We start from the raw sequence: 27,740 nt of genomic DNA on the forward strand, positions 1-27,740 counted from the left end.
CAACTAACCCTTAGGCAGACAAAACTCCAGGAGTTAGGATTTTGCCTGAGCACAGGCAGAGTGAGGCTCACATGCTGTGATCCTGGGTGCCCTGGGACAGTGGTCAGTACCAAACCTGGACACCCCCTGCTCACTCCCGAGATGGGCAGGGAAGCAGATCTCTGGCACATGAGCACCTTGTAACTCTCTGAAGGTAATTTTTCATTACTCTGTTTTTTCCCCAAAGTACATTTGGAAAACCTGCTGATTTTGCAGGGCTGGGGAATTTCATTTGTTGTTTTCTTAAAAAGCTTGCAAATCAAAAGAGTTAAAATTCTTTTATTTATAGGAGCAGTAACCCGATCCTTTATCTGTGCTTTCCTGATGTTGCATCACTTACAGAAAGGACTGTCGAACAAATTTGCAGCTGTCCTTGTTACTGCATAATTTCTATCGATTTTCCTTTTTAAGCACTCACATGAAGGATGATGGGAAGGTGCATTTAAATGTTTAAAGAAAAAATGAGCCCATGAGTACTAAAGGAGAAAGTTTTCAGACATATTTCAGTGCCTAGAGAAAAGTGGAATGGTTGCAGTCAACTATCAGTCATTAAAAAAATAAAATGCTTTTGCAACTCTTTCTAGTTCTTGTTTCCTAAAACAATATAGTTTTTAATGCACTAGAAACTATTTTTAATGAGATACAAAGTACTATTTGGTTTTTGGGTTTTTTTCATTTTCCCTTCAGCTTATTTTTTAAACCAAAAAGTAAACACATGGTTATGAAATCTCCAATCTCACATCAAAGGAGAGTTGATTTATATATATGTTCAAAGGAAGACTTGAAAAGGAGTAACGTCATGACCAACTTGTTGGCCTTATGTTATTAGAATAATTTAAAAATCCACAATGTAAATGTTGATAAATAAATAGCATGTTGCCATAAATCAGCATGTGGCTGCTCATGAAAGCAATAACATATATCTGATGTAGACAGAACAATATTCAGATTTTACCTGTAAAGTTTAGCATTTCTGAAAGCAGCAGAACCTCCCTTGGGTGGGACGTATTTACGCAACACGGGGCTTAAAAAGTGATGAAGTGGAACCTGAAGCAGGAGTGTTAGCACCGGTACATTTCCAGCTCATTTCCAGACAAATGAGACTTGAAATATGCAAATTGCATTAAAATGCCGGAAAGGAAAAACTCCCTTTAGGATCCTGCCCAAGGAAAGCACTGTGAATTAGCACTGCCTAGAAACGATACTGAATTTCCTTATTTAAAAGCAGGCTCGGGGCATGTTACTCACTTGCTGAGAACTGGTAAGGCAGAAGAAAAACCCCCTCCACCTGATGCTGGGGAATTGGTAAGGTCATGGAGAAACCACCCCGTTTACTTTCCTGAAAATGAATGTGTCATGTGTTTATAAGGTGTGCCTGCCTGAGTTTTTGTTGGCACATGGAGAAAATGTCTGCCATACCCTGCAGGGCCAAATCTGCTTACCACCTCCTCAATCAGGGCAGTCCTACAGCATCTATTGCTGATGAATTCAAGTCTCGGTGTATCCAATACCGTTGTGTTTGTTACCCAACAGCCCTTGGTTTAGATTTACATTTGTTTGGATTGACATAAAATACCAGGACTGAGAGAGTTTAATATTTCATGCTGTGTGGTGTGACAAAGCACATATTATGTGTGTCCTCGGGCGGAAAAACCGCAGCAGCAGGGTATGGCCCAGTCTGCAGCTTGAACTGAAGCTTTGGGTTCCTTTGGAAGAGACTCAGGTCAGTTTCTGCTTCATCCAAAATGCTCTTCCTATACTTAAGAATAGGTCTCTTCTAGCCAATTAATACATGCAACTACATCTGGAGTCTACATGTCAGTTTATTATATTTTGTATTAATTATTTCCTCACCAGCAAGCAGCAAAAAAATGCCTGGCACCAAAACCCTTCACCTGTTAAAACTGCACATCGCAAGAGCTCTCGATCAGACAGAAGCTCAGCAGCAGTCCCCCAGGAATTGCTCTCTCTCCATCACTGAAAGGTGCATTTTATAACATAAAACAAATTGCACTGTAAGGAGGAAGGACTACACAAACGGCAAGCTACAGGCAAGGGGTAACTCTAGCACCACCTTTCCCAGAGCAGCTGTGTGCAGTGCAGTGAGCATTCATACCAGTTTTTCATCCCAGTGATGCTTTTATTCTTCACTCGAACAAGAGGCAAGTCAATCAAACCAGAAACAAGCAAAACCACTCGTTCTGCAAAGTCATTTTTATAGAATTTTACCAGGTGGAAAAATGTTTGTCATGTTAACAGCAAAAGGAAAATCAGGAAGAAGAGACGATGAGTACCAGCCCCAGCTGAAGGCCAGGAAGCAACAGCAAAATTAAAACCTACAGCAGCTTGTTTGTTGACATGAAGTTGATTAAAGAAAGACGTGATGCAGCTGACAACATCTGTGGCCTCGAGAGCAGATAGTGCTCCAGAAGGCTTGCAGATCTCAGTCCAAAATCTTCTGTCAGTCACACCCATGCAAACCACACTGATGAAGCCTTGACTGCCAAAGGAAGCCAAACGACTACGTAAAGAGAGCCCACAAACCAGAGAGCCTCCCCAGCCGCTCGTCCCTGCCAGGGCAGGCAGGGAGCAGGCAGAGGCATCCCTACTCCTGCGGTGTTTGGGGGTGAACCATAAGGAGATGCTGGACATTGGGATGAAATGTGCCTGGATTATATTCTCCATCTTCAGCAAAAAAAAAAAAACAACTGAGAGGGAAGCGCATTTGTCATTTAACAAGAGAGCAATGCAATTAAACATGGGATTTTGTTAATCGTATGAAGCAGCAATTTAAATTTAATTTAAATTCCAGTCAGGCTCTGCAGTCATCATTTAGGCAAATCCAGCTGGGGTTTTACCTGAGTAGGAGAACAGGCTTTAGAAAATTCAAATAACTTTGTGCCCTGAGATGACTTTTCCAAGATGCTCATAATGAGAAAAATTCTGGCAACTTTTAATCGACAGAAGTCTGTTTGCTTCAGAAAACACAGGATAAAGAGTAAGTCCAGTGGAAGAAGTCAGTGAGCTCTACAGTACAGTATACCCCCAAAAAATGTGGCAGTTGGTCCTGCCAAAATGAAAATGAGCCTAATGCAAGCACCAAAACCATACGGATTACACTAATTAATGTAAATATACTTAAATGAAAAATCCTTCTCACATAGAGATAGGCAAATGATTTGCAGAGTAATTTTTATGTAGCATTTGCCCAGCTGTGCTAAACCAGCAGCAAGGTGAGGCACTTCTCATTTGTTTGCTTTAAACATGGAGCAAAGGCTTTAATCAGAGGAATCTCGTCCTCTAAGAGATCTGACGGATGAGCCTTCAAACCAATACATCTCCACAACACGTTCTGGCTTTGATAACACAACATCTTTCAATCAAGTTTCACTTAGTGCAAATATTTTCATCACCAGCTGCCCCACCGAAAGCAGTTGGTCTGCAACTGGGTAAAAAATGAGTTCGGAGTCAGGCTGTGGAAACTCGCCCTGTCCACAAAATCAGGGTCAGGATTAGGACTGCTCAGAGGATTAAATCCTACTTTGAAATCCTTCACAGCTCACCCTCATCCTAAGTGATGCTTCTCCTCTGAGATTTCATGCGTCTCCAGTATCCCCACTTCACTTCCAGAGAAGTCTCTGCTCTGAACAGTTAGTCACTCTCTAGTCCTGCCCTCAAATCATGATTCATTTTGAACCTGCCTTTGAGCTATTATTTATTTAAGCCCCACCCTAATGTGTTATAACGTAAAAGTCTGAGAATGCAGAACTTTAAAACCCATCACATCCCAGTACAAGCAGAAATGTTTAAAGGACATGCTAGAAGGTCCTGGGCACCATTGTGTCTCGGCAGCTCCCCAGAAAGGCTCCTGGGAAGATGGACTTAAACCAAAATTCAAACCCCAAAGTCTTCATCTCTGCTGTGGCTATCTAGACGTGCACCAGCTGCATGTATGGTGTGTGGCTGTGGGATCTCCCTCGTATGGGCTTTTCCCACCTGTTTACCACAACAGTCCCAGAAGACGAGAAAGCATCCGCCACTCTAAGTCACTTTGCTCTAGGAGGGTATCTTGAACGGTGGCACTGGCTCCCAATACTCTACCGACACTTTTCACAGACAAAGGTGCAGCTTTGCAATATTTCACTTTTTTAATATTTGAATCAGTTTAACTAAGATATCTGGAAACTGACATCCCAGAGAGCTTGCAAGATTGTTAAATAAGCCCACATATGGCCCCACTATTCTGCCCCACTCTTATGACATATTTGATATAATTAGAACGATTTATTTTAGAGGCCAAAGAGCAAGGGAGGAAGAATAGGATGGATACAGGGACAGCTACCCTAAAAGTCAATTTATGATAGTGATGAGAACTGATACACAGGAGTTGACTCAGACCCAGCTGCCCAAGTTTTGAACATCCATGAGGAGCTTTGAGGGGTTTCACAGTCTGGGGCAGAGCCACTGTCCAGAGCCGGCTCCTCTTCACCCAGCAGGCTTCACTGGAACCTCATGTTCACCACTCCCAAGGGTCTCCGTTAAAAAACCTGGCTCCCGCATCACACGTAACTTTGCCTTAAGAAATACAGTGCCCTGTCCTCTAGAACAAGGACATCCTCAACACAGATGAAAAGCCATCAGATAAAACAAAGATGGAGTGAATATTCCCAGCCTCAGATATAAACAGCTCCTACCACAGTTCTCATCACGTATAATGATCGTCTAGTGTCCTGCTCTGCAGACAGCAGCCGTACGTCTAAGAAATGGACGCATAGCACACAAGGTGCACGTTAGGGCTCTGCATGGACCAGCTCTGCAGGGACCACCGCGGAGCAATGCCAGAGGCGGCTCCAACCAGCCCGCTGCACTCCTTAAGAGTTCTCCCAGGTGCTCGGTCGTGGAGCCCTGTTTCCGTAACACGAGTCCCCGGGCGAGGGGAATACCGGCGTGCGGCTGGGGAACCGCGTGCAGAGCTCAGTGATTCATCCTGGCTTGTAAAAACAGGAGACGTGGAAGTCTCTTTGTTTCACTGGCTGCTGCACAAGCGAACAAGCCTCTCTTTGTGTGGCGCTCGGATATTTTAAAGCATATTAAACAAAGGAAGTTACAGCAAAAGCAAGCGAAAGACTAAACAGCTCGGCACCACTTAAGGGAAACATCACGTACGAAGAGGACAAGATTCGGGGCTGATGGACTGGCAGAAGACAGGCAAGCGAGCGTGGAGGCTGTGCAGCCCAGCACATACGCTGCTGGCACTTGGCCCTGCGCCGCGTTCGACCTCCACCACAACCTCAGGAGTTTACATTAGTGTCCAGATGTTTATTTAGCCACTGTCTCCTGAAAGCTAGGTGCAGCCTTGCTCCTCTTTTTTGACCAAAATGCCCTTTGAAATACAAGCAAAATGAAATCAGTTATGTTTATCTTAGCGCTTCTGGCTCACAAGCGACCAAGATAGCCGTGCGGAGCCCTGCTGTGCTGCTGCCCTGAGCTGCTGGCTGAAAACGGCCTTGGGTGGCAAGATTTGAGTCACGTTATTCAGCACTCAGTAGTAATGGAGACGTCTTTAAGAGTTGAAATAAGAGAGTTTAAGGATATTGTCTGCAGTGTTTGTAGCTGCATGGGCAGTGCTGGCAGAGAAGGGTCCCCCAGGGAAGTCTGGGGACAGAAGCGGGTTTCGATAGTTGCAAGAGCACAAGGCAGGCACCCTGATGACAACACCTCTGTCTACTCAAAATTAGAATATCCCCACAGACCACAAATTATGTTATCTGTCCATTTACTTACTCAATGGACTGCAAAAAGCTCTAAATAAGACTGGTTTAATTTAAGGAGATGGAAAGGTGCTGCTTAGGTCGATTCAGATATATCCATTTTACGCATGATCTGGGCTGTATCCTGCAGGGACAGGCAGGTAGCTCTTGAGAAATAATACATTTTCTCCATCCCTCATTTCTATGATATTACGGCCCCATAAAAACTTGGAGCTGGCAAGACCAGCATTTCAGCTGGGAAGAACACTTGCTCCTTTTTATGATTTGGGGGATGCACCGAATATGTCCTCCCCCAGATCCCAAATGCTATATTAGGTAATAGAGCTGAGAGGGTCCTGCACTTCCATCTGCAGGACAAGCGAGGCTGCGGACAGCTGCCTAATGCCAAATGCAACATTACAGGGTGGCCACCAAGAGAGAAAATACCCCCTCTTTATCAGCAGGCCCATGACTCACAAATCCTTCTGAGACACAGCAGTTGCCTGAGCTGGAAGCTGGACAGGGTGATAAATGCAGGAAAAAAAGAATATATATGTTACAATAATGTAAATATGTGTGGCCTGCTTCTGCAGGCAGCACTGACTGCCTACAGAGCTTTACAGGTAATTTTGTTTCATTGCAAAGCTGCAGTGCCATACTTTGCTCACAGCAAAAGATTAGTGTAATGTTAGGAAAATAAATTCCCTTCATGTCGGTTGCATTCCCTGCAACCAGGTAGTTTTCCAGGTATTTTTTTCTCCAATTTAGAAAGTTAAGGCACCAATGCATGGTCAGTTATTCTTTAGCAGAAGCTTGCAGCTGGAGCAGCAAGGGACTCGGGCCAGTTTGCAGATCAGGCACTGCTCTGGTAATGCGTCAGGACTCATGGATGCTGATGACAACACACCCGGGGAACAGAGTTCCCCTCTTTGCCAGTTTTATGCCCGATCCCCGCTCGTAGGACTGTAGGGTCCCACCATGCAAGCGGCAGTGCTCCCTTGGCTCACAGTGATGTCAGTGCAATCAGGCTCGTTAGCTCACAGTAAGATTAGCTGCTCATTTCCTCACTTCTCCTGTAATTAACTCACATCTTAAAAAAGTATATGCACATGTTTTAACTGATGTTTTCCTAAAACCATCAGCTTATAGCCAGGAAGCCATCCTGCATGGCGTTTCCCCCCAGCGATTCCTTTTTGGTGCAGGACTTCTGAGAATCGCCCTGCGAACACGTCTGCCGAGATCCTCTCTCTCTGCCTGCTGTTGTTGCAACTCTGGATTTTCTAAACTACGTCTGTCAGGAAGGAGACAGGAAATTCGAGTCACACTTGCAACAGCTGTGCCATGCCTACTATCAGTCTCAAATGACGTAGTTTGGCTTGGGTGGCGCGGGGCCAGGAACTCGGCGAGAGCGGAGGTCAGGAAGATAGGTCACTGTTTATACTGCTCATGCACTTGGGAGCATGCTGAGTCTATTTGCTTTCTTCCTATCTATACTGTTTCTCTTTCCGTTTTTCTTTAATAATGTAGAGCCCAAGCATCCTGTTTTCAAAACATCTGACTGTTTTGCTATTTACCGGTGACAAATTTAAATGCCTTTGACCGAAGCAGGCAGTTGTGTGGGATACTTGGCAAAGTGAAAAACCTGACCAATTGAGGACCGTTGCAGCCTCCTCCTGAAGATGCACGTTTCCAACCCAACGGCTTCTCACACTGCAAGATCACTCTGCAGATTGTACGTCTGCCACCAAAACTCGAAAACCACAAACCCCCAAACTAATTTGTGTCAATATTTACCGCTGATGAGGAAAGGACAGCGAGGTGTGAGGCCATTTTATGCTTTTCTTTCACAGATGAAAATGATACTGGAAGTTGCCCAAAAAGTGCAGACATTTCAGAAACTGGTTATGAAAGAACAAAGTTTCGGGAACCTTTTGCTTGACCCAGCTGTGAGCCATTTGCACACAGAGGGATCACAACTTTTAATTACTACAATAAGCAATTTAGTTAGTCTTTCACCTTCACGAGTCCAGATTTGGCACTCAGCGGAAAAAAAAAAATCTCAAAATGAAGGGCATCAGCGTCCACGTTGGAGGTGCAGCCTTCTCCGCAGCCTAAACCTTTCTAAACTTTCACCCTGGCATCCCTCAACACAAACTCAAAAAAAATAATATTCCTTTCTTGAAAGCTTGGTCTATAAAACTTTTATTGCTTCCTTTGTCCCTGCATGTCGTGGTAATCACTAACAGAGGAGGAAGCTGAAATAACACGGGATTTCTTTGCTCAACTTTTCCCATAAAATCAGTTTATGATTCAGCATTTCTGATTTCATTAATCTCTAATTAGGGAAAAAAAATAATAACATCGGGTTCGTGCAGTACAACTCAGAACTGGGTTTAACCACGGCAGCTGGTCAAAGGCACGGATGCAGCAGGCACAGCCCTCATCCCGACGACCGAGCAAGCTCAGTCTGGGACTGTATGACCTGCTCCATCGGACAACGCACGGCTGTAAACACTGCATGAAAGCCTGGGTGCAGAAACTGCGCTTGAAAAAACAAGGCACGGGGATGGGGAGCAGCCAGCCTGTCCCGGAGGTGTGAAGGCTCCGCTGGCAGCCAAGCGCTGCCCCGGGCAGCGGCTGGGATCAGCGCGGGGAGGTGGCTCCGGCCTCGGGGGAGGGAGCGCCTACCATCCAGCAGCAGCCACCCCGGCAAATTAAGGTCTGACTTGGGGAGATGCTGAAGCGAAAATCGTCTGATGCTTTGGCTCGGCAGGACGGAGCTGGGGACCCCGGCTCCAGCACGGGGCGGGGGGGTGGGGGGGCCAGGAACATCAACTTCCGAAAGTTGCACAAAGGCGTTCAGACCTCGCATTTCGCTTTCTTTCCTCTCTGCTGCTTCTTAGCATACTCCCGGGACTCCCCGCTCTCCCTCCTGCTTCTCTGTCTGTTAGCACAGCGTACTTTTCTTACTTTAATTTAGCACCTTAGTCCTCGCAGAAAAACGCAAAATTCCCCTTTCGCTCACGGCGCATTAAAAACTGAAAAAAAAAAGGTCTCGGGAGGCGGGCGAGCAGCTCCTCTCGACGCTCATTCCCATGCACCGTCTTTGACTTCGCACCCTCATCATGCGCTGGCAAGCGGTGCCGAGCCAGCCCACCACATTAAAAACAAAATTAAACGCTTACCGAAAAACAAAACAGCAATAAACTAACGTACCACAATGTTTAGAGTTTGCCATTATTACGGACAGACAACAATGAAGATAATTGACTTTTGAAGTGATAATTTGTTAAATGCGGGCGTTTTCACAGTGTTTCTGGTAATATCGGTTCCGAACGGACCGGCGCTAATTGAAACCTCTTCTCAGAAATGAGCCCGGCGGTAAGGATCACTCTCCCCGCGCCGTCCCGCCGTGCCACCGCCAGTTTTTTCTGGCCGTGCCTCTGCGAGGGAAACCGCACCTCCTTCCCCTGGAGTAACTTGGAGTTGCTCTCCTGTACAGACGCGCAGACGGGCCGAGCATCACGCTGCCGTGCCCCGCGCCGCTCCGCATCCCCGCTCCGCATCCCCCCGCTCCGCATCCCCCCGCTCCCCATCCCCCCGCTCCCCATCCCCGCTTCGCATCCCCCCGCTCCGCATCCCCCCGCCGCTCGGCTCACCTTGTTGGATGCCATCTCGCTGACGGAGCGGTAGGTCTGGATGGTCTCCAGCTGATCCAGGCACCAGTCGAGCTCCTCCAGCGTCTCCATGGCCAACTTCTGGTAGGGCTCCTCTGCGAAGAGGCAGACGGACATGTAGTCGGGCTGGCGCGGCGGCAGCCTTTCCATGGCGGGGCCGCCCGAGCCGCCGCCAGCGCCGCCGGAGGTGCCGCACCGCTCCCTCATCATGCGGCCGCCGCTGCGCTCCCCTCGCCGCCGGCGAGCAAATCCCCGCCCGCCGCTGGCACCCGGCACGGCCCCGGCCCCGGCCGCCCGCCCCGGCCCGCCCCGGCCCGCCCCGGCCCCGCAGCCCGCCCTGCCCCCGCGGGACGGGGAACCGGGCGCCCCCCGGGCAGGGCAGGGCAGGGCAGGGCAGGGCAGCGCAGGGCCGGGCTGCGGCTCCGGGAGCGCCGCCCCCCCCCGGCTGCTGCGGGGGTCCGGGCTGCCCCCGCGTCTCGGCGCTGCCCGCGCCCGGGATGCTGGTCCTCCGCCAGTCCCGCTCCCCACCCGGCCGGGCCCCTGCGCCCTGCCGGAGCCTGGTCCCCGGGCCTGATCCCCAGCCCCAACAGCCCGGGTCCCCAGCCCTGCCTGGTCCTGCTCCCCAACCCCACCTGGTCCTTCTCCCCAACAGCCCTGCTCCCCAACCCCACAAACTCTGCCCACCAGCCCTGCTCCCCAACCCTACCAGCCCTGATCCCCAGCTCTGCCTGGTCCTGCTCCCCAACAGCCCTGCTCCCTAACCCCACCAGCTCTGCTCCCCAACCCTGCCAGCCCTGCTCCCTAATCCCACCTGGTCCTGCTCCCTGCCAACTCCTATTCCCCAATCCCACCTGGTCTTGCTCCCCAATCCCACCAGCCCTGCTTCCCAGCCCCACCAGGTCCTGCTCCTTAACCCCTCGCACCCTGCCAGCCCCTGCTCCCCAACCCCCCCAGGTCTTGTTCCCCAACCTCACCTGGCCCTGCTCACCAACATCACCAGCTCTGCTCCCTGACCCGGCCATCCCTGCTCCCCGTCAGCCCTGGCTCCCCAATCCTGCCGGCCCTTGCTCCCCACCAGCCTTGACCATCAACTCCACCAGCCCCACACCCTGCTAGTCCTGCTCCCCAATGCCATCGCCTGTGCTCCCCAGCAGGCCCTGCACCCCAGCCTTGCCAACCCTACTCCCCAACCCCGCCAGCCCCTGCTCCCTGCTCCCACCGAGCTCTGCTCTTTGACCCTGCCAGTAGGACAATGGGCTCCTGAGCGGCTCTCGGCGTAAAAGTTAAGGTTTACATAAGCGGATACAGTGAATCATAAAATCTCCCCATGAATGTAACTGCTTCTCATAATACCAGTGACATATGCTTACCCCATAAATCTGTCAAAGTTAATGAATTCAGCATTTCTAATGGCACTGGCTGAGCAGGTAACAGTGACATCAGAGGTCAGGATTGCTGTGATATATACTCTGCAAAGTATCTGCTGTATAGCACATATGCTGTATACACATATGCCCCATACATATGTATGCCACTGCCGTCGCTACCAAACGCTCACTGGGACTGCACGAGGTGTGCTCCCTGCAGGGCTGCCACCCTCTGTGGCCACCTGTGTCCTCAGGGAAAGGAACTGCACCTCCTGCTGGTATCTGCCTTCATAAGGATAGATCCTCTTCATCATTCACCATATCCATAAAGCAATGAACTTCGTTAATAAGTATTGTATAGAAACTGTATGTTCAATGTTTGAAGCTACATGGCAGAAAATAAATGCTGCCAAAGAGTAATTCAGCAATGCACTTGCAGGGAGCACTTGGCACAGACACATTTTAAAGATTCAGTAAATCTGAATCTTTGTGGCATTGAAAGTTAATGTTTTTTCTGTGCTCACAGAGCTCCAAACATGGCAAGTAATCTCGTTCTTGCATACTTCTGTGATACATATATCAAAAAGCAGGTGGAAATAGCCAAAACACACAGAATTTGGGCGTATTTTCCTTTCTAACATGCATATTCTCTATCAACTACTTTATCATGTAAATTAGTTGACCTGGAAGGGCTCAAATTCCTCGTAATAGAAAATGTTTGCATTCATAAAACTCACACAGGCTAAATCATGATTTTAGGAATAGGAAAAAATCATCTCCTCAGACAAACTAAAGAGCAGCTGACCATATGTTTAAATAATGAACGATACTGTGTTATTGTAACGTGTTCTCCTGCTCTAAGACTTCTCAGTAAGCAGGACCACGGCATGAAACCACGGCGCGAGCTACGTGTGCATTCCTGTAGCAGAAGAAGGAATAGGCTCACTGTGGCACTAGACCCTAATTTAAGCCATTTGAGGATTTCCAGCCTTGCCGAGGGTCAGGGTTGCAGGACTTGCTGCCCCTATGACTTCACTTCAAGTCTTCACCTCCAAAAGAATCATCAGGGCAATGCAACACCAAGAACAGAAGTCTACACTTGATATTGAAGGACTTATTCCCCCCAGAGCTGAGGAAGGGTCCAGGCTATTCCCTTACTTTGTAATCTGAGTTTTGTTTAATAAAAGGGGGGAAAAAACCCAAAACTATCAAGGAAGATATTACGGAGAACAATGCAAATTATGAAAAAAGGAAACTTCAGGGCTTAGGTATAGAGTGAATGGGCTTGGTACTAGGCTACTGCCAGCTCTAAATTATTTAAATTTTTATTTTTAGTTTTTAGAAGATGAGATAAAAATATAATGAATGTTTTATACATTCTAAATGTTTTTTAGAATGTTAGCACAGTAGATCTGGACAGTTGTGCAAAATGATCCTTCTTTCCCACTGGTGTTTTGCAGCGTGTGAGCTGCCTTTCTGCTTTGTTTCAGTGAGGCTACCTGAAGGAAGCCTGTGAACAGTGGGGATCCCTTCAGGCTGAAGCATGGTTTACTCATGTAAAAATATGAGTATTATCACTTACTTAGGCCTATTCAACAAAAACATTTAGAGGACAATAGATTAACGATTTAAAAGCAGATGTTTTGAAAACTGCCACTTAAAATATCTCTAGTCATTTGAATGGCAAAGATACAGTAAAGTGATAGTAAACAGTTCTCGCTAAGTATCATTTTAAGGAAAAAAAAAGGTGAGATCTGCTACTGTTCAAAAGCTGCTTAGTCCCCAGTCTAGAAGAAGTATATTTCCATATAAAAGCACTGTTAACGTTTCTTTCAGAAAAGAAACTTTTCTGACACTAGGCCTGCACATTTCCACTGGCCTGCCCACAGCTCCATCTGGGTCTTCCGACCCAGGGAAAGATACATCACCTGCATCCTTGGGCAGCTCTTCTTAAAGTCTTAAGTGTCTTTTGGTTTTGACTAATCTAAATCTCATTTTCTTAAAGAAATGAGTCTTGTGAAATGAGGCTCTGAGGGCATGCCTCCCTCCAGGTGTCTGCGTGTCTTTCAGCTTCTTCACCTTCCCTGCCCTCCTTCCTCAGTCATTTCTGAACCTGCTGGTGAGTTTTAGCTCAATTTGCTCGACCAGTAAGTACGTCAAAGATACCACATTCATACGAGTTTCAAGAAATTAGACAGTCAAGTAGAAGAAAAGACACTATCCTCCTCCACAGAAGGAAGACAGCCTGAGCTCAACCCTTCTTAGAAACTCAGTAACTGTCTCCAAAGGCACTTTCTAAGTGACCCAGTCTGAGACCAATCAACCCGGAAACCCCAGTTCGTATCAAACCAGCCCTCCTTGGGGACATGCAACTACACTAACTCTCTGTTTGTTAACTTGTTGTGACTATTTACAAATAAATTGTGAAAGCACTGGCTACAATTCCACAGATAAGGCTAAATTCGCACCAAGTGTTTTTGAAAAACAGCATGTAAAATTAAAATAGATACTCCAAGTCCCTAATGAAACGTTGTAAGAGACACAGCTATCCAAAACTAAGTCAGATTTAAAGCCAATTAGAAGTTGCTCTTCTACAAATGTAATAACTTTCTGTGGGAATGATATTAAAAGGGAATAACATAGATTTTCTAACTTTCTTAATAGTTAATATTCATGGATATATACCACATTAATCACACTTGAATATTTTAAAATTAACAGTACATTTTGATACTGATAAGGGAAAACATACTTTATAGCAGAACCCAACAGAGACCCTACAAGAAGCAGAAGCTCCTCCCTTCCTGACGCACTGCAGCACTGCGCCACGTTCCACCCTGCTCAGTGGTCCTGCAGCATCAGCCCCTGCAGATGGCACGGCCAGTGCTGTGTTCAATATAGCACGATATATGAGAGTACGATGCACTCTTGATAGCCTGTGATGCTTCAGTGCCAGTGCTGCCTGCAGCAGCAGCATTTGCTTCTGCAGAGGTGGCCGTGTGGGGCACAGGAGGGGACTGGAAGCGATGGTAGGGTTAAAATGCAAATGGGAGAATGGAGGAACCCTACAAAAGCAGGGGGAGAAGAAAAAGAAGTGTCAGAGGAGAAAGATGAAGTGCATGGGGATTCTCTCGCTGAGTGGTATCTAGTGTCGCTACAGGGATTCAAATAATCCGTAAACAGAAGTTTAGATGCTACATGACATGTTCTTTCCCTGAAGCCAAGGTCCCACTGACGTCAGGAGTGCAACACCCTCTGCCAGAAACACTCTTAAACCTTCTCCACTCACAGACTTCAATAACCTTCCCGGTACAGCTGATGCACATGGTCACTTATGGAAGCAGTCCTACAATTTCTGGACATGGTCTCCTGGAATACTATATGACGCATCTTCAACTGTATCATGTTTCAGTTTATATCTGGGTGTTGCATAACCAAGCCCTTACCTATAAAATTATAACTGGCATTTCTGTCATTTTTTCTAGTGCCCTATGTGAAATCACTTCCGAGACAGAATAAAGAACTAATTAATGAAAGGAGTTTGTTTCAGTTTTCAAATATTACGTGGTGTTTGTGCATGACTTTTGATCCCAATGGCAATTTAGCAGGAACGGAGGTGACATTTCGTCACAAGATCTGATTTGCTGCCAGTTCATCAGAGGACAGACTGGCCGAGCCTACAGAAGCAGCACACTGTCTAATATTTTTCCATTGGCACTTAGAACACTCTAACATACTTAAATGCAATTCATTTATGTGCCACTATTTTGCAACAACTGCATTTTTGGTATTTTTTGCCATCTATTTCTTTTTCATCTCTGTAAGAAGATGGAACATACAGTATCTCTCACTAGAGAAGTAACTTAGCAGCCCATTTTTAGCAGCTTTTTCCCATTTACTGACTTAGCCGTGCTATCCTTTTCTCACGGTGAGAGCTGCTAATGAATATGGACTTGAGGCTTGTTTTCTTCTTGAATACTTGAAAAGTGAAAGGTTTTGGAGATTATCCTCTTTTCTGGGAGTGGTTCAACGTAAGAGCAAATATGCACTTCATCAGAAGGCCTGTGAAGTGTTGCAGATGAGAAGGGGGTTTAATATGATGAACTCTTGCCCGACGCTCCCCCACCAACACCGTCTATACCACGCTTTGCAGCACAGAGCTACAGCCCCTCGCCTGCTGCACGGCTGTGCGTGCAAGCCCCCGTGCTCGCCGCTGGCCAGGATATCTCTGAGCACGAGGCCAATGTTATCTGCAGCTGCAGCCGTGCAGTCTGGTTCCTCTCTTTAACCCACAAACTCACTGTCCCCCATCCTGTTACCCAAACGCACCAAGCCCCATGAGGCAGCAAGGCGGGATGGTGGGGCAGAGACCCTAGTCCCCAAGCTGCAGGAGTGAATGGTGGCTTTACCCTTGACTTACACAGGAGATAAACCAAGTTAGAAAACATTTTGAAACTAGATCCAAACACCAAAATTCAAAGTGAGTTTTTCTCTCTCCTGATTCCCTCTCGATTCTCTCTTGTCACCCTAGTCCCTTTTAAATAAATACATTAAGACTTAGCATTCCTTGTTTCTGGCAGAAAGTGTAAAGGCTAAAAAGTTTTAGAAGTGACCAAAATACCAGATCCCAAACAAGTGAGTTAAAAAGTTGGAGAGGAGTTGCAGTTCTTCTCTTTGCCCAGTAGAATATTGCAGGTGCCAAATAACTAAGTCTACCATGAACTAGTGAAACACACTTAAGCAGGCTAACATTACTAACAGGTTTCTATCTTGTGAACAGACTGTCCAACCTGGCTGGCGAGAAACATTGAATGCAAATATTTGCAGACATCTTTACAAACTCAGCTCTCCTCAACTCTTAAAGATCAAATTATGGGCTGACTGTACTGATAAAAGACTTAATTCCACAAAGAAAAGGAATAGTTACTTCTAATGGATTGTAACTTCGTGTGTAAACCTTAGGCATGTAGAGTTTAAGACTCAAAACCCCCCAACAGTCTCTATCAAAAAGGGCTGCTTTCTGTGCCAAAAAAATGGAAGAGAAACTTTTACAATGAAGGGTAAAAAGGAAGGCTTTGCAGCTTACAGCGGTCTTCCCAACTTTAACACAGTATATCCTATTCCACATGCAAAGCCAATTGTTTACAGTGCCAGTAAGACATCTTCTGGGTTATTTACTTTTAATTGCATCCTGGCTACAATAAATTGGAGCTATTTATAATTATAAACTTCTTGAACATTTGAGGCCGTCCTTCCCACAAGCACTCTGCGTTCAGCTCCAGCCTGCCGTTGTAGCAGCAATTCATCTGAGGCTTGAGGGATGGCCACTGAGGTCACCAAAGTCCCCATTTTCCACTGATTCCAGTTCATTTAATAAAAACTATTATCACTCTATCTTAACCTTACTTCAACAACAATTCAGATTCGGGATCAAATCTGTTCATTTAAAAGTAAAATTAATAGGAGCAGTTGCTCACTTTTGCCTTGGAAAGGCTTTAATACTGGATCTGTTCCCAAATCCAGTGTGTACAACGTGGCAATAGGCAGGCACTGAAATGTTCCCTGAATGTTTAACAAACTGATAAAATTCAACAAAACCTGAGGCAGACAAACACTCATAAGAAACAAAAGATTAAAATACAAGTATTACAGAAGAAAATGCTTCCTAGTTCCCACTAGTGGCAGGGAAACAAATGGTCAATAATCAGTAGATTTGGTGAACTGAGCTCTGCTGCGGCTCTTAGGTGAGCTGGGGCTTTTGAAGTCCTCATGTCCTTGTATGGGAACATGTAAATGTTTATCCTGGTGCATGAAACCGCTTGCAAGCACTGAAAACTCTGCTTTAGGAAATGTTTGAAAGCACACTCCCAGGCTCCTAACTTGTAGAAATGCTTGAAAATAACATTAAGGGTGCAATTTTAAAATGTGTGTACTTCTCAGTGTGAATCCATAGGACACAACCCCTGTCCCAGAGGTTTCAGGCACATTTGAATATTTTGCTTATTTACAGATATTTAAAATAATTTACAAAGTAAAAAAAAATAAAATTAAACACATTCAGATATGGACATTTCTTAAAAATCATAACAACATACATTATGAGTGTTTATTGCTTAGAATTCATCAGAGGACTTTAAGACAAGTCATTTTTAATTATATAACATACTATATTTATTAGAGATTATCATAATTGTTGTCGTTATTATAGATGACAAAAAAGATTAAGAAGAGAAGGGAGATCCTCTAGTTAATCATGTGAATGACAGATTATTATTTTGTGAGCGGTACAGATATCATTAGTGTTTACTGAAGACTTCATTTACATTTCTCTGTCCTTGACTGCTAATGACTAAGAGCTTATATCTAAGCAAGCTGGCATAAGTCCTCTCTGTGGGATCCTCACATACGATCTGATCCACAAAAGACTGATCCACAAGCTGAACTCATCTGTGCTTCAACTGAGACCCATTTGGTTCTAAGTCCTGATGCAGGTTAGAAGAGAGAAAAAGAAAGGAGCAGGAGAAGGAGCAGGAAAAAGAGAAGGAAAAAGAGAAGGAAAAGGAAAAGGAGAAGGAGACGAAAAAAGGAAGGGTGGCCTGTGTGATTTAACAAGGTACTCATGTGGTCATGGCTTAGGTAAAAGTCACATAGATCCAGATCACCAAAGGCGCTCCCTCCAGTTCCCTTCAACAGAAGAATATGGCTATTTTAACTTCAGAAAGCAAGATTTATTATATGCCCTGCAATAATTACTAGCCAGTGTCTGGCATCACTCTAAAACCCAGGAGCATGGAGCATGCTCAGTAAAACAGGTTTATCAACAAACAACATGCCAAAACTTGATAGAATAGGGACTTGTGCAGGCTGTCAGCCATTTACCCTTTGCCTTCCCTAATGTATCTGTGGTTGCTTACAGATTGTGCGGACATGTTTACATATTTATCCCTGACAATACCGAGTGAATAACTGACACCAAATAATTTATTTCTTTAATGTATCCTGTTAGTGCATTCATGACTACCCATGAGCAGAGAGCTATTTCCTTAAATTAAGCCATTGTGCTAACAGATCCAACAAATATATTTGAGAAAATTGTTCTGTAGATGGGTTTCAAAATTCACAGGAAACAAAACCAAAAGCACAGAGCACAACTGCAATGATTCATTTAAATCTGCAATGAAAATGTCCAAGTCTGATAGCACCATCTTACAAACTGCAAGGACTGAAAAAACCCTGCATCCCATAATTACAGGTTTCTTTTATAGATGCCCTGTATGTTTTTCAATATCCAGGGAGTCTATGGACCAGATTTTCAACTTTTTCTCAAGCACAAAAGCTAGAAATGTACCTAAAAGAAGGTATTATTCAAAAGCAAGATGTATCCAGCAGAACTACTCAACGCCACACGTGCCGGCAACGCTGCCAGTGCACAACCATGTTCCCTCTTGTAGGTTTATGGACACTTGCACACTCCCAGTCCGCTGGACCGTGGGGCTGGAATTAAAGGGTAATCTAAAATCATGGGAACGACAGAGTATTGAGATGCACTTCCCCCCCCCAACATTTCATTGTATGCAATGAAACTAATTATATCTTTTGCAAAGATAAGTGCAGATGTGCTAAGAAAGGCACAAAGCCCCAGCACCTGTGGAACAGGTGGAGCCAGTACGCTCTTGAGCAACTCCCAGAACAAATGGATGATCCTGCCCTTCTCCCCCCTCCTGATTGTATTTTTGGGACTCCAGTTCGACCGGTAACTCTAGCTGTCCCCTCTCACATTTCTCACACCTGCAGCTATACTGCAGCCTCTCTCTGGCGTGCAGCGGAGGTGGGAATAAGAGTGAAGGGCTCTTCGTTTGCTCCCCGGCACAATGCAGCCGCACTGGGCACCGGGAGAGATGTGGAGCAGGGCCAGCGGGTGCCAGAGCTTGGCAGGAGACAGGCAGGCTGCAGACGGCGTGGGCATGGGCACTGCATGCAAATGAACGGAAAGCAGCATGTCTCGAAGTAACGCTTTTAGCAAAAAGCTATTTTAGAAACGTGGACTTTTCAGTTACCCAGCGCTAATACATGAGATGTGGTAAGAGAGGCCAGGGTAGCGAAACCTCTGCAAAGAGAGACGATGGGATTAACTGGCAAAGCCACTGCTAGAGGTACACTGAAGAGGTGGCACTGGAGGAGATCCAGCTGTGGGGGAACGCAAACAAAATCTTTACACAGGCTCAAAAGCAGCAGAAACAATGGAGTCTGTATTCAGAGATGATAGAGGAAGATAGAGACAAAAAGCCGAAGTGAAAGCTTTCTACTGCTAATTGCGAAAAATGCCAGGAAATGAGTGAGATGCTTCTGCCAGGAATAACGTTTGTGATACTGAAATTGTTGATGAAAGTGTTTGACATGTGCTACAACCTCAGGCAAAATGAGGCCAAGATTTTGGGGGGCATTCCCCCCCCCCCCCCAAGCAACAAGGAGCAGAAGAAATGAACTCTTCTGTTACACTGCTGAGGAGTTTGGCATTATAAGTTGCCTAATTAAAGACAGGTCCTTTCTGGGACATATCATTTCAGCCGCCCAGAAAGGCTGCTGGGAAAACTCAGCCCCTAGAAAAACGGCTCCAAAATTGCTGAAGACGCCAAGGCAGTGATTAAAACAGCACCCACCAAGAACGTCAGGGACACATCCAGGTTCAAACTGGAGGGAGCAAGCAGAGACGTTTTACCAAGCAAAGGCACGGGGACCGTGGAAAGCAATATGAAAGGGAGAAAGAAAAACCTCCTGCCTGTAGGGAACGACACAAGACCAAACCACTTCATATCCCCAAGCTGCAGCCATCCCAGGAAGGAAGAAGCCACAGCTCATTTAATCACCAAAGCCGCGGTTTCCAGTGACGGGAGGAATGCCTGCAGCGTGACTCGACCACAACGCGAAGCGCAGGAGACGTCTGCTAGTCACTCGACTGCCATAGTAGCAGTGATGTTTCTGAGTCAACAGCCAATGTGCTCGCCGCCCGATCACTGAGCCAGCTGCAATGAAATTTGAGCAACGCCGATAAGCAGTAATATTAGCCCGGAGAAATGTCGCTGGGGGTGTGTGTGCTCATCTGAGCTATCTTTAGCTGTCTAAAAGTTAATCACCTAAGCTCCCCACACAGTCAGTGGAAAGTGGCTGGGACCTCCAAAGGGTGATCCTGCTCTATTCTCAGCATCACTGCTGCGATGGGCTGAATCACCCTCCGGAGGTGCTTGTCCTTCTCCATTAACTGCAGAAAGCACCTCTCTACTGCAGAGTCACAGAAACTGGCTGGAAGGGACCTCCAGAGGTCGTCTGCTCCAGCCTCCCACTCAGAGCAGGACTATCCCTAGCTAATCACCAACATCAGCCTAATGCTCAAGTAGCTGTAGGGCACTGACAGACACCCCGCACCCTTCCTGTCATCAGCCACCAACTGGACACGCAGCCTTCATCACCACCCTTAGAGCCTGGTGGTCCAGCAATATCCAACCCTGTCAACAGTCCGTTTGTCTGGCCAATGCCGCCTCAGCTTCCACGTGGGAATGCTCTGGGAAACAGTGCCAAAGTGCTCATTGCAGCCAGGTATACCCACCCACAGCTCCCCCCATGTCCCCACAGCCAGGCCGTCCCCCTAGCCCTTGGAGAAGGAGGTTGGGGCTTTCAAGCACACTTTACCCTTGGCAAATGTGTCTACCATTCCCAATTTACTTTCTTGTCCTTCATGTGTTTGGAAACAAACTCCAGTGGACACCCTCACTGATGTCTCCAGTGACCGAGAAGAGTCTGACTAGCCCTTAGTTCCCCAGATCCCCTTTGCCTGTCTCAAAGATAGACCTTTTTCCTGTTGTCACAGACCTTCTCAAGCACCACAGTTTTTAATGAAGGACACACAGTGACCTTACAGACACATCATCCAGCTTTTCCAGCTTGAACCCTGTCCAACGCCGTGGACTTGAACACATCCACCTCCTCTAGGTTGCCCCTACCCACTGCTCCCTCATTGCTCTCCACCCCTTTCCTTCCCAAGCAGGCTGGTGGACGCTGGGGCCTGAGCACAAGGCTCCATCTGCAAAGACTAAGACAAAAAAGGCACCGAGTACTTTGGCCTTTCATGTACCAGTTGTCACTAGGCTGTTTCCCCCATAGATTAACATTTTTTCTGAACTTTCCTTCCCTATTCCATACCCATGTTGGAGTACCCTCGCTAGCCACAGCTCCCTCAGCCTTTGGTCTGCCCAACTTCACCCCACACGCCCAAACAGCGCTTTTACATCCCTTCCTTGTTACCAGTCCTTTTCACTCTTGACCTGCTCTCTTTTTGCACTTTGACTAGCTAAGAAGCTCCTTGCTTGACCGAGTTGGCTTCTGCTGAAATTCCTGATCTTCCTGCACAACAGGATTGTTTGCTCCTGAGCTCGCAATATGTTTTCTTCAAAAAACAGCCACTACTTAAGATTGGTCTATAATTTTTAGGTGGCTGAAGTTAGGTGAAATTAATATTATGACAATGACGGAGTCTTGAGACCAAGCAGTAAATGGAAGCCCTCAGCAGCAAACAGAAGAGTTTTTGCAGAGCCCTGGTGCTGGGCAGCCTGTCTCCCCCAGCCTTGCTTTGACCCCGATTCCTGCAACCCACCCCAAGGTGAGCAGCAGGAGATCAGTCATGGGGGCCCAGCCACTTGAGGCAAAAATGAAACATTTCAAGGAAACTCATACCAAGAGGTCAGCCTGGAGCGAGAGCCAAGCCCTGATGAAGCCAGTTAAGGCAGAACTGGACAAACCTGCGAAAGTCCTGATTATACCCACCAGTACTGGTGTGCAGGCTGGTTGGGGTGGATCACCAGCCAGGTCATGAGAATCAGGTCACTGAGGACCCACATGGGCTGGCAACTCACTGAACAGACCACTGACTGTTAGCAGTAACTAGGCAATTGCTTACCAATTAGTCTAGAGTAGGGTGATTGTGGTTTATTATCGCAGGAGTGATAATAAAGTCACTCAATTTTGCCAGGCTTTGTGGCAATAACTGCGGGTGCCCACAAGGAGCAACTTATCATTAGAGTTAGTCCTCTGATGTCAGTGTCCAGGGTCCCCTGGGTCGGGCAGCAGGGTACCAAGAGTACCAAGAGCATTGCTCCTTCTAGGAGAGGATGATGACATGGAAGAAGCAACCAACGGCCGAGACACCCGCCTGGGATAATCTCAGCAGTTCAGCCTGGGTGTAGTGCCCGGCTGAGCACAAGAAGCTGAAGCTCTGAACTGAAGGAGGAGTCGGTTGGGGGGTACAGCTGTAGTTTTTCAGGGACTGCTGATGGGAGAGCCTGTGATATCCCCACAGACACCTTAAAAACAGACTGAAAAAGAATGAAGAAAACGGGGAGAGGACGCTACTCAAGTATTGCCTTGCAAAGAACTGGATTTAGCAAATGTTGTTTGGAGAGAAGGACCAGCTTCAGTGGGCATTGCAGCAGAGTATAGATGATGTCTCGTCATGAATCTTCATTCCCGCAGAATAAATAATATTAACATCTCTTTTCAGCTGAGATGGAGCATTGGAAACCACTTGGAAGGGGCTAGCTAAAAAAAAGTTAGGGTCCTGAATTAAACTCAAAAAGTACTCTCACATTTATTTTGTGTTTACATGTGTCAGATATGCATGCATTCTAAAACAGCTGTGTAAACCTCAACTTCAAACATGCTACAGTATAAAGATTAAAGATCAAGATTCCCAAAGCAAAGTTAACACTGCACCTTTTGCATGACAATGAGGTGCAAAAATGAGGCGTAAACACTAAGAACAGCTTAAGGTGGCTAATAGAAGCCTATGAAGCTTCCCAGAGAGGTAATTTCTGATCTGAAGATAAGCCTAAGGGTTTAATCTGAAATGCTAACGAGCGAGGGAAACTGGAGAAGTTCTGAAGAAGGATTTAGATTGGAGATACCGTCTCATCGTAGGGTGGGATGGAGTGTTTTACCACAAGGCAGTCCCCGTTTCTGCAGTGTCCTTCCCCCCCACAGCAGCCACACAGAGTGAACAATACAGCGTAGCTGCCACAAATCAGAAGGGTAAGTGACAGTGCTTTTATGGTGCCAAATGGAAGTAACAAAATGCAGGAAGCATCTTGTCAGATGTCACTTAGCAGCAATATCACGGGGGAATCTGGGAACGGGATTTGCCTGCATAGTAGGAATTCCTCAGTCCACGGAGAGGGAGAAGCAGAAATGGCAAGAGGGGCAGAATCTAATCTTGGCCTGTCGAATGAACAGGAAAGATTGCTCAGTTCCAACTTTATCTCAGGGAGCAAACACACGGTTTGGCACATTATCGTTTTACTGACCGGGCTTGATTCCTTGTTGCCCTGTAGGATTCCTGCCTTAATCACAAGACAGGAGGAAAAATACGATGCAAGAGAGTACCTCTCCCACACAGGGTCTAACAAAACAAGTGCAAAAGACTGACAGAGCACTTAAAGGAGAGAGCTGCAAGGAGAACGCTGAAAATGATTTTTCAGATGATGTTTCATAAGGAAATAAACACATACCTCGAACACATTTCTGAAGACAGATCACAATTACCAAGGTGATTATGAATTTTTAAATTAAGTTAATCCCATCACATCTTTACTCAACACACTCCTCAAAGTGCAGTGAAAATAGCCCAGAGAGCTGCAGGCTGGGAATGCAGATGGCCATCGGTTTCGATGGGCTGCAGAAGGAAGCCTCCAGCCCAGACCTAGAGCTGAGCCCAGGGACTTAAATCCCAATCCTAACTCCCTGTATATCACGGGGCGCCCAGACTGTGTTTTTGTTTCTCTAGTTAAAGAAGGAAAGGCCAGATCACAGTAAGATGAACATTTTATTGTGTGAGTAGAAATGTTTTCTTCCTGAGCACATGGCATGCATGTGAATGCACGAGTGTGAGAAAGACACTGAAAAATCAGGATATGATTATGAAATTACCTAGCTACTCACTTAGGATTTACCTGTGCTGTGCAGTGTATTATCTCATTTGATACATGTGGGCTGGCTCGGAGAGGGCTGGTAAGCTTACACGTGCAGGGAAACCAACTTGGATCCTGGAAGCAACATCGTTGTGCTAACAAGGCACTCCACCTAAACTAATTAGCCCTGCCTTTCAACAGGCTTAATTAGGTGGGGCACCATCCTGTGCTGTTGTGGCGAGACGGCTTCCGGTTCTGGAGCTGGCTCATCCACAGCCAGTCTGAGGACTTATGCACTTCGCTACCTGGTGCCATGCACCGACGACGTGTGCGTTGGAGCGGGGGCTCTTGCCCGTGTCGGCCCACAGCTGAGCCCAGGGGCAGTGCCTCTCCTGAGCTGTCTTTCTGTGCACATATCTGTGCAAAACTGTGTGCCTGCGCCCCTGCTGCTGCACTGAAAACTCCTTGAGAAACCATGAGCTGACGTTCACAACAGGCCTAAGACAAGGAAGAAACTATCTAGACAGACCACAGCAACGATTTTAATTCAACAAAGGGAAAAAAAGAAACAAAACATGAAAGATGCAAGGGACTAACCATACTCTATTTCACTGTTTCCTAAGAGTTTTGCAAACCACAAACAAAAAGGGCTGCATTTGGATCTGCCACAGAATTCAGATGTTACTTTCATCCACATACCCACCTGTAGCCATTAAATCAGGTTTTGAACCAGGTTAACCTGGAGATAATAAAACTTATGGTCTAAATATTCTGTCAAGAGTGAAAGTCCTTTGGCTGTGGTGAAACAAACACTGCAGTAGGAAAATACTGGAGTAGGAAATGGAAGTACAAAGTACAGTGCTGATCTACCTGAAAAGCTCCACTTGGCCACTGGCATTAGATGTAAAGACAAAGTTTATTAATAATCTTTAGCTCTTCATGGGAAAATTATTCAGAAATTTTAAATGAGGGTCAGAATAAGGCTCCCCATGTCACCATAGCAATGTAGAACAGGCAATTGGTAAAATGTTAGACCTGTTTAAATCAGTTTCCTTGATTCTTGGAAAGGTTACAATTTAACACAAAATTGTCCTCCATTTCCTTTCAATTTAATTTCCTTAAGGTCTTCAATATGAAAGTTAAGAATGTGGCTCCTGGAAGCATCCCAACCATAATTCATAGGAATTCTTTAAGACACATATCAACCTTTGTGTCCGTATGTCCCCCTCTCAGCCTTGGAAAGACTGGGCATACAGTCATCCGTTATGTTTTGAGCCACCATGCCAGCCATTTAAATGATATTAATTATAAAATATAATTTTTTTTTTTTTAATGGCTAAACGTAATTTCTTGAAAGCATTATCCTTTAGGTTGGAAGCTTAAAAAACTGATTTAGTTTGGAATTTTAATCTGTTTTCCTACAATAGATAATTTACATACCCAAAGGGTAATAATGTCAACCTTGCCAATTTACCTCATCTGAACTTTCTGCCCTTATTTAGCCTCTCAAAATAAATGAATATGACTGTCATCCTACAGCTGAAACCCAGAGATATTGCTACTCCACATAGAGCAGAGCCACTCAAGTACGCAACATGTTGCAAAAAATGACCTGTTTTGACATATTTGGTTTTCAAGTGATACTCTGAGTAAGCCCTATCGACTGATCTGTAATTGTACCATACGACACTGTGGGAAGTCAGAGTATTGCTCACTGCAGATTGTGGGTCGGTCATACAGCAGAACCAGCAGAAATAGCTTGAACAATCTGAAAGCACATGCAATTAAAAAAGTTGTTTCTTAATCTGTGATCCTCCAGCTTTTGAAAATGCAGTCTGTTTTGCACGTTAAGCAAGTGTCCTTCAGATAACTGTCTGGTGGCACCCCGAGATGTATGGATTCACTTTTTGCACATCCACACACTGTAACTCTGAACATTCAGAGTGAGCCTCAAGTCACAAAACTAAAAATCTTCAGACCTGCAGTAGCTGACAACAGAGCTAAAACATTCACTGTGCTAATCATCTGTATTAATCTACCCTAGCGAACAATTTCAGCTGTTCGTAGCTGTGACTCAGTGTGCTTTATGTTTACTAAACTGCACGTACAGCCTTTTAGAATAATCTGTTTAAAATCACAGAGTAAGTCCCACGGGTAAAAGGGTGGGGAGGAAGAGGGAGATGTCAGTATCCTACAAACCAGCATCATTTGTTTTGACAGCTTTTAATATTCCATATTAATCCTTTCACGTGCTGATCTCCACTGTGCCTCTGTGTCACCTTCAAACTGAGGCTATCACACCCTGGTTGCCAGCTTTTTAACAGATGTGTTTGGGACACGGGTCAGAACTGGACCATATTTTCCCCAACATTGCCAGGGACACAGCATCAGATTGATTACGTAGTTATCCATAATCAGAAATAGATAATATAGAACATCAGATAATAATTTGTGTTTTTTTCTTACATCTGGATCATTTTAGCCAGAAGGTGATTAAACCTGGAGGTCTGAGTCCTGTATGACTACTTTCCTCAAATCTGGGGTCTCAGTCCTGACCCGAATCAGGCTGTTTACACTAGAGCTAAGCAATCAGAGAGATACCTTGAAGGGGCAGATGGAGGAGAAACTTGAACCCAGCAATGACAGGCAGACTTGGAAGTGTAAGTACTTGTCAAATCACTACAGCCAGTGCAGGTAATAAAAGCCTTTCACTCTCAAAACACATTTAATTAAGGCCCTCAAAATATATTTATATATTATATTTATTTAAGCACCTCAAACTGAGTTCAAGGAAATCAAAATGTCAGCTATACTAAAGGCACCCTTATTAATAATCTCAGTTAAAATATCAGATTAAATGGACATGGAAATGGATATGTTCCCCACTGAAGGTCAAATATAGGTTGGCCTGCCACAGATTCCAGTGGTTACTTTTTATGCTTTAAGTTTTATGCTATGTGGCACCTTTCAGAGTAAGTTCAGTGAAATTCATACAATTTCTGTGAAACATCTGATTTTAAGCTGCACATGACTTTCCATTTAAGGCAATTTGCAGTAAGAGACATTCTAGCAGCATGCTAAATTGACCACATTTGGATGTGTTACAAAGGCAGGCTCAGAACGAGCAGCTGCTGCTGAAAAATGTGGTGTGAGCATCATCTTTTCTTGTGTTTCATTTTTTTGTTCCTGATCTATAAAGTGTGAGTAACAAACTTTTGGCTTTTACCTGGATAGCGCGTTCCCACTGTAAGTGAATGGAAATATTTAAAAGTTTCACGCAATATAGTTGAAACCCAGGAAGCTGCAAACAGTTAGTGACACTTCAGTAACAGGAACTTCGGGAAATACGCTGCCCAAAGAACTTGAATGAACATGAAGGCCCAGCATACGCATTTGACTAGGCTCTGGATGTGGACCATGTCCCATAAAGTATTACTGCTAAAACAGAAAAGACTCCAGTTAGACTGGAAACTTGTATCTGGATTTCTCTTCTTCAAGAAGTATCTTTGGGAAGAAAGGGAGGAAAACATTTCACAACTGTCAAATGCTAGCAAGACCTATTATTGACAAACCCTGTACTTGTGTTTGCTAATGCATCGCCAACTTGTGAATTTTTATTAACTTGTGAATTCAACTTCTTTGAATTTTTGCTAGCAGAATTGGTCCCACACTGCGCTCAACTCATCGGATGATAGTCCCTGCAGAGCAGATGGTTATACCGTCCTCTTGGGCCGTCCCAGACCAGCACGAACACTCCCAGTGCGGATCCAAATGTCCTGCACTCGAGTTGGTAACAGCAGGGCCACAATTTCAGGTCACTTCTCATAAAACTCAGAGAGGGAAGGAGGCAGGGAGGGAGGGAAGGGGAGCAGGAAGACAGGCTGGCTTTTCCACTTCTCAGAATATTAGGCTGGTTTTCCAGAGAACACAACGATTGCTATAACTGTGTCCTGC

General features: G+C 45.6%; 1 protein-coding gene across 3 annotated transcripts in view; it reads right to left on the minus strand.

Moving 5' to 3' along the window:
- Nucleotides 1-27,740, minus strand: part of PDE4B (phosphodiesterase 4B) — a 224,137-nt gene that overhangs the window by 18,097 nt on the left and 178,300 nt on the right. For all 3 annotated transcript variants that reach the window (XM_076339990.1, XM_076339991.1, XM_076339992.1), the window contains one exon: nt 9,449-9,561. In XM_076339990.1, the coding sequence (XP_076196105.1) occupies nt 9,449-9,561 (113 nt within the window). The remainder of the gene's footprint in view (nt 1-9,448; nt 9,562-27,740) is intronic.

This window comes from Aptenodytes patagonicus, chromosome 5, assembly GCF_965638725.1.
Source record: "Aptenodytes patagonicus chromosome 5, bAptPat1.pri.cur, whole genome shotgun sequence".
Lineage (NCBI taxonomy): Eukaryota > Metazoa > Chordata > Aves > Sphenisciformes > Spheniscidae > Aptenodytes > Aptenodytes patagonicus.